The sequence below is a fragment of the Meleagris gallopavo genome, chromosome 8 (assembly GCF_000146605.3).
Source record: "Meleagris gallopavo isolate NT-WF06-2002-E0010 breed Aviagen turkey brand Nicholas breeding stock chromosome 8, Turkey_5.1, whole genome shotgun sequence".
Lineage (NCBI taxonomy): Eukaryota > Metazoa > Chordata > Aves > Galliformes > Phasianidae > Meleagris > Meleagris gallopavo.
In genome coordinates, this window is record NC_015018.2 from 25164362 (window position 1) to 25172391 (window position 8030).

The 8030-nt window shown below is 41.7% G+C and overlaps 1 protein-coding gene across 2 annotated transcripts in view; it reads left to right on the plus strand.

The window, feature by feature from the left end:
- Positions 1 to 8030, plus strand: part of ADD3 (adducin 3) — a 59865-nt gene that overhangs the window by 30572 nt on the left and 21263 nt on the right. For both annotated transcript variants that reach the window (XM_003208167.3, XM_003208166.3), the window contains exon 2: positions 2620 to 2843. In XM_003208167.3, coding sequence (XP_003208215.1) covers positions 2649 to 2843 — 195 coding nt within the window. In that variant the 5' untranslated portion in view covers positions 2620 to 2648. The remainder of the gene's footprint in view (positions 1 to 2619; positions 2844 to 8030) is intronic.

An 8030-nucleotide genomic window follows, 5' to 3' on the forward strand; every position in this document is an offset into this window, starting at 1 on the left:
TTAAATGCTCCATGTTTCTCTGACCTCATTATTATTTTTGAGCTGCTTCTGTGATTTGACATTGAAAAAAGTTACTCCAACAAAAGCAGCACAGCATGTTACTCAGACTTACAAAGTGTCAGATGGGCACGATCGGGACTTAATCTTGCAGCCTATGAGGCACAGATCCAAGTTATTTCAATTAATTGGCAGCTTTTGTTAAATAAAACTTCTAAGTAGAGAGATGTGTATTCTCTTGACAAAGGTGCAGTGCTCTACTTTCTGCAGCCCAGTCACAGGTAGAAAATACAGAAACTGGGGCTGCTATATAAGGTTTATGAGGTATGTATGAGCTATGTGAGGGTATCAAAGGATGCAACCATTTTTCTCTGAATACCTTGTCAGTCCTGTGCTGAGGAGGAGGTACAGATCCTTAGATCCCCAGAAGCAGAGCATGTTTTAACAAATGATCCTCTTTTGGAGGAGGGAAAAAAAAAATCAGTGCACGATACAAATAAATAATAAAAGAATGGCTGATTTGTTTGAAAGTTTTCCAGCCAAACAGTAGGGGTTATGCAAGAGTCAGCCTGGACCCAACAGAGAAGGCATTGAACCAGGTCTAATAGGAACAACTGGACCCAATACCCATATTATGTTCAGTAATGGAGTTTTTTTGTAGTACAAGGACTTTAATGTTGAAATCTTAACATCCAGTCTGGAGGAAAAAAGGAAAAAAATGAAGTCCAGCACAATTAGAAAATCTCTTTTGTGGCTGGCAATACTTAAAATCCACATTTGTGTCTTTTCACAGATGAATGGGCTTTTCTGTCACTGTAAGGCTGCATTGTAAAGTAACGGACTTGAACTAATTGTGTCCTGTAAACCTATTTAGAATAATCATAATAATAATAAAAGTTCTTTGAAGCTCAGACATGCGTGTAAGTTGTTCCTGCCAACTAAATGGGTTGGTAGTTGGGCAGCCCTTTGCCACTCAGAGTTAACGGGAGTCAGGAGCGTTTTAGGAAAAGCAGCTGGATAACGCAACTCCTGGGAAGAGTATCTGTGGAGGAGTTGCAGATGGTTGCCAACTCAAGTGAGGTGCTTGTCTTCTGCATTTCTGGTTATTTTGGTTACCAGGAGGTGCTGGAAGGTCTGTTCCAACCAAATGAGACAGTTATCTCCAGGAGGATGGAGAACAGGTCCGATCTTCAGCTCTTAGTACCTTGTGGCATTTGGAGACATCATGAGAACCTACATTTTCTAACTCTTAAACCCCAGCATTTTTCCTGGGGAAAAACCATAATTCATTGTTGTTGAGCTGTGAGGGCGTCTCTGAATGCCCTCCCAAGAGTTTTATCCTTCTGCATCAGTGCTCTTAGCTGCAAAAGACAATGGTTCATTCTTCAGCAAACCTTAGCTCATTTTGTACCTCCACTTATAGCACGTTGCCCTAAGCAGAGAATAAATGAGAAGACATTAAATCGTCTGTGATAGGAAAAGATCATACACTGAAAGAGGTTATTTTTCCCAAACCCAGCTTTGCCTTCTCCCCAGCACCCTCTAATCAGTCTTGCAGGCAGGCCCTGGTGATCAGCCAGGAAGTGAATGAGCTCAGGCTGCAGGAGAGCAGCAAACCCAAGAACGTAGCTGTATCAAAGCCATCCCAATTCATTCCCAGGGCTCGTCACAGGCAGGACGGCTTGGGCTGCTGGAGCTTCTTTAATGGGATTCTCCCAAATGTTTTTATCTTGAAGTAGTGGGAGGTTTTAGCTGACCTACTTCAGATGCCCCACATCAGTTTGTTGCTCACACAATATCCCAAAGAGCAGCCACAGTGACCCAAAGGAAGGATGCTTTGAGCCACTAACAGGAAGGTATCAGTTGAACCACATCACTTAACTCTGCTCGACAGGCAGTGTTCCTTCCCATTTGGATGTTTTGTAAATTGCTTGTATACTAAATGCTTTTGCATGCAAATATTCTTATATTAAATACATTACTGAATGTAGGTATTTGCATGTTAAAATGTATTTTCATAATATGCTATCTCTTCCTGCAAATCTTGCTTCTCTTTGTTCTTCAGACCTGAGAAAACCTTCCTCTTGGTACTTGTTGAGAAATGGGGTTTCTGAGCCTGATTCTTTGTGTGAAAATGCAAGTGTCTGATTTTCTGCTTTTGATCCACTTTCTATTTGTGTTTGCTTATCAGTTGGTTGGGTTTTTGTTTCTTTTGTTTTTTTTTGTCTTTTTTTAAGGTGTTCTAGACATATTTTCTACTAAGATGTGAAAACTGTTTTTTTCTTTTTTTTTGTTACTAATGTAATGAGCTTTGGTGAGAATCCTTGCTTACAAGTGTACACATTTTTCTAAGCTGAAGCTATGGGATGCTTTGGAAATGCTGTCACAGAGGAATGCCTTTGCTGGAGTTGGGAGATGAGCTCTGAGCGGATGTTCAGGACAGGCCCTGCCTTCTGGATGTGCTGTGTTGAAGCTAAAAGTGTCAATGAGGAGAGCTGTAGTAAAACAAAACAAAACTTGGGCAGTGGTGAATGTGATGTAAAATGAGATCTTTGTCACAAAATATCTAATGCGCATTTTGGATTCACTATTTTAAATTTTCTGCTTGTTTTTGTTTTGCAGGTGAGGACTCCCATCTGCAGAGTTGAAGCATGAGTACCGATGCCAGTCAGGTGGTGATCACTTCTCCCCCTGCAGCCACAATGCCCCACAAGGAGAGGTACTTTGATCGCATCAACGAGAATGACCCCGAGTACCTCCGGGAGAGGAACATGTCTCCAGACCTGCGACAGGACTTCAACATGATGGAGCAGAGAAAGAGGGTCACTCAGATACTGCAGAGCCCTGTGAGTAGGATTAAGGGGGAGGATGACAACTACAGAGTGCTGTCTTTGAGATTCCTCGTTAGTTTCTTGAGGTTTAAGAAAAGAAAGCTATGTCACTGTTGGCTAGAATAATTCTGGACTGTCTTATAAGAAGAGTCGCTAAGCAGATTATCCAACATTTTGTTTGCTTAGCTTCTTGTCTGTGAATAAACACTGGTGTGTGTTTTGTTTTTTTTCTCCTGGTGCTTTTATGGTCTTATGCTTCATTACGGTATTACAAAAAGATCTGGCTGGCTGAAGGGTACTTAATTAAAACTTAGGCTCAAGGAAGAGTGTAAAGGAGTCACACCAGTCAAATAGGAACAAATTAGGGTGTTAGATGGAGTTCTGCACTCTGGTTTTGAATATGAACTTATCATTTGCATCAGGAATGCTTTAATTACGTTTTTAATGTTGGCTAAGATCATTTAAAAGCTAGAATATGTTCTCTTCTCTTGTACTTGGGGGCGATCATACCCTTATAAGGCCTTAATAATTCTATGTTAGCACTTACCTACTGGTTGCATAAGTTCAGTGCTTTTGTAGGCTACGTGTAACACTTTAATCTAGAGGTGGTTTAATAGTTTTAATTTATATTTTAATGTATATATTGTGTGAATTTAACCTGATGAATGCTTTGGAAAGCAAAACTGGCGCCTGAGTGGTCTGAAGCTATAGAGGGTGAGCCTTTGGGGTGGGGATTATAAGGTGAGCAACAAAGACAACAGGACTTGGAAGGGGTTAAGCAGCTTTGCAGATCGTTTTCTGTTCAGTTCTACTATAAGTTGGGGTGTTTCTCATGTCATTTTTCTGAAGCTTTTCCATATGTAATGAGATTGCAAACAGCTGTTAGTAATCACCCTATTATAGTCATCCATGAATAACAGGATTGTTTGCTAAAGTGTTGTCGTGGAGTGCCTCTTGGATCTGTGTGTTGCTCTGGGTATAATGTGAACCTGTTGACTAAGGAATTTATGACTTTCAAGTCGATTTGTGCAAGTTTAATTCTGCAGCCAACCCCTTTATTATAAAGAAAATACTCCAAGGAGGTATTGCATAATGCTTTAATCACGATAAAATTATGTTAAACACTCGATTGTAAAATGTGATCAGTTTGCTCCTTCCTGTTAAAATACTCACATTACAAGTAGCCAGGGCTCACAGCAAAGACTGGATCTTTATCCTGTTTAAATAGGGCAAGATGAAAATAAGTTGTAGAGGTTGTGTTTGTGGTGTTCTTTGGTTCTTCCGATGGAAGCATTGAATCGGGTGGTTGTAACTATTTGCTCAGCATTTTGGGGGGCCCTTTGCCAAGTCTGCCAAATGGAATAAATGTCTCTTTGCTGCAGTCTCTGGTATTCTGGAGATGCAATGTCAGCATACAGGTTTTAGGAAGGGATGAAGAGGTGCTACCTCTGAGTCTGGGTAAGTGCTTTAACAGACAGCAGGAGGATGAAGCCAGGCAGTTCTGAGTGTACTGCAGGACAAGCTGAGCCCAGCACTGTTTGGAGATGCCAGTAAGTTGCAAGTTGTGCAAGGGGATGGTTGTCCAAATAAGCCAGGGGCCTGGTGGCTGCGTGGCCGTTCTCATCTGACTGGGAGAAGACAAGGACACAGAACACAGGGTGTGAGAAGGCATGGGCAGAAGGAGCCTGGGCTGCCAGCTTCTTTCTCCTTTTGCTGGCTCTTCTTGAAACAGAAAATGTGTAGTAACCCTTCTATGATTCCCCTTGTTACTGGTCTGCATAACATGAGCCCAGGGTTGTATTCTGTACGATGTTTCTGTTCTGTAGCTGCAGAATTGCATAGCATTAGAGGTTTGCATAAAGCTTTAGTAAGAACTAGTTTGGTGTTTTGGAAGAGGGGGAAGAGAGGTCATCAGACACATTTTTGTGAAGAGATTTCTTACTGGCGAATATTCATCTCATCTTACATGTGCATATGCGTACTCAGATTGGAGGGGTAGTTGTTGACTCATCATAATTACATATCAGTGATTGTGAAGTGTATGTAGCAAAGATAATAACTTTCTATCCTAAAAATATGCAAGCATGTATGTGCTAAAGGCAAACTTGTGTGAACACATACTTTCTCCAAGCAAAGAATCATGCTATAAAGCTAAAGGGTTAATCACTACCATCTAGGAGGAGGCTTAGGTACTCATATTTTATTAACAAGCTTTTTTCCTTCCTTTCAAGTAGGAAAATCTACATCCCTTAGCAAGAAAATATATTAGAAAATGCATTTCAGGAGCCACTCTGTATTTTGTGCAGTACATGTCATTGCAAGGGCTATGGCCCTGGCCAGACACCCTCAGACATCAAACTGCTGCATCTCTCTGATGTGCCATTTGATGCACACATTGATGTGCAGCCTGGCTACTCCCCTCTGATGTGCTATTTCCCTTTCCTAAATTAAATAATTTAAAAGCTGCACTCATTACCTCTGATGTTTGTTGATGCTTGTAATAAGTCTTAAACAAATCAGTAACGCTGATTTGTTCTGTTAACGCTGCCCATGAAGAATCTCCTGACATTATCAGCAATTTCTCAGACATGTTTACTTGATGCTCCCTGTAACCTGTGCACATCTGAAAGCCTGGACAATCTGACAGGACCTGCATGTTTGTTGTTCTGTGTTAAGTCAGTAAAAAGCAATGACATTCAGATAGGTTTGTGGAGCCTGATAGCACTCAGAAGTACCTCTGGACATGAAGTTGCATGATCTTATTTCATCAGTGTCGGCAGGTTCAGAACACTTGGGTATTACATCGTTCTTTTCTTAGGAACAAATATTTTCTTGCAATAGACAACTTCCTTTGCTTTCTGTGGTTCTAATATACTTCAGCTGTAATATATCCAAATAGAATGCTTTTTTTTTTTTTTTTAATTTTCTATCTCACTCTCTAAAATTAAAAACAGTTTTGTCTTTATATGCTAAACAGCTGTAAACTGACTATTGGCATGCCTGGTTTACGTTTTCATAGGATCCTAGAACTGTTTGAATTGGAAGGGGCCTTAAACGCCCTCTGTGCCAACCCCCTGCACAGAACAGGGACGGTTACAGCTCCATCAGGTGCTCAAGTGTCTTATCCAGCCTGAACTCAGGTGTCTCTGGGGATGGGCAACTTGCTCCAGTGTCTCACCACCCTTATTGCAAAAAATTTCTTCCTTATATCCAAACTAAATCTCTCCTCTGTTAGTTTGAAAAGGAAAGTTTCTTGTGGCTTTCAGTCTGCACTGAATGTGCACTGTGTCTTTGCGTATGGAACACTCAGGTGTTAAGAGCCTGTTCAGTTTTAGCCTGAGAGGAAGCTGGCCTGCAGGATCTCCCAATGCTTTGCCTTAATTCTGTGCTGGCTGTGACGATGCTGATTGGTTCTGTGCAACGCAGGAGGGCAATCGGGATAATGATGCTTCAACATTGCTGTTACATAATGGCAGTAATACAGTTGCACTCATCCGTGTTGCAAAATTGGTTTTCTCATGCTTAGGCCAAATGTCCTCCTGTCCTTCCTGCCCACACGTGTGCATGTGCCCAGCCTCCAGGCCTGTCTGACTTAGTCTTTTTTTTTTTCTTCTTTTTTTCCTGGGATTCGCATTTGTCTGGCTTGTTTTGGTTTGTATTACATGGATATCCAGTATTTTCACACCACCACTCCCTTCCGAGGCAGTTCATTTTCATGAAATATCCAAGTCCTTTCAGCTGCTCTCTTATTTTGGCTTGCACTGCTCTTTCCCCATCAGTTGAAAAGCCTTTCTGATTCTTTAGGAGTACTGCTTGCTGCTAGCATGCCATTCTATCTCTTTGGTCCCATCCTACGGGACCTTCTGCAGGAGCAGCCTCTCGTTCTGCAGCTCCCCCAGCTGGCTTCAGAATCCCCTGACATTTGTATAACTTTCTGCTGGGGAACTGCACAATTGTCCCCTGCCCTACTCTCATCAAAATGGCTTTTTAAATCTTTGCTCTTCTGTTCTCCACTCTGTTACACTGGAAATTAAAATTACCTTTGACTTCTGCCTTATTTCCAGGTTGCAGCTTTCCATTTAGTTTGAACTCAGGTTTTCAAATGTCAGCAGTTTCCACATTGAACGTATGTATCTTTCCCCTTCCATATTTCTGATCTTTGTGTTGCTGACTTGCTTGAATTGAAGTTTTTGTCTTCTTGGGAGGGAGTTGTCTGCAGATCCTGCTGTGATTTTTTTGGTCCTATATCCTGTAGATCATTCAAATCGTTAAGCAGTTAAGTCCATCCTCCTTTTGCTTGATGAGTTTGCATAGAATCGTTACAATTGGAAAAGACCTCTAAGATCATTTAATCCAAGCCCAGTCCATACCCACCAATACTGCTCACTATCCATGCCCCTCAGTGCCACATTTCCATGGTTCTTTAACACTTTCAGGGACAGTGACTCCTCCACCTCCTTGGGCAGCCTGTGCCACTGCCTCACCACTCTTTCTGAGAAAAAGTTCTTTTTAATAGCCAACCTGAACCTCCCCAACACAACTTAAGCACATCAGTCTCACCCTATCACTGTTACCTGGGAGAAGGGTCCGACCCCACCTCGCCACAACCTCCTTTCAGGGAGTTGTAGAGAGCGATAAGGTTTCCCGTGAGCCTTCTCTTCTCAAGGCTGAACAGCCTCAGATCCCTGAGCGACTCTGCACAGGGTTTGTTCTCCAGACCCTTCACAACTTCAGTTGTCCTCTTGACACGCTCCAGGGCCTGTGAGCCTTTTCTATGGCTCTATCTGTATTTAAAGTCATTAATTGTAAATAACAGTCAGACTTAATTCTGTAGGTGATATGGAATATAAAGTGATATGGAATTGTAAAATAAAATGCACTGTAATGAAATCTGTTTTTCTTTCATTCGCTGGTCTTCTGAATTCTGCCCAATGAAAGACATCAAGTCACTCTGGTGAGTGGGGAGGAAGGGCGGGTTGCCATTGCAGTGCAGAAAATGAGCAACTATTAAAAGGACCTCCTCAGCTACTTTCATTTTTTAAGTCCTGGAGCATCTTTGGGTCACTCCATCTAGCCCAGATACTCACATGCTTCACTGCAAATGAAAAGATCATTGCAACTCTACCAAATTCCTCACGCTTATTAATAAGCCCGTCTCTTAGCAGAATGCCAAAGCCATTTTTTTCTCTTTTTTTTTTTTTT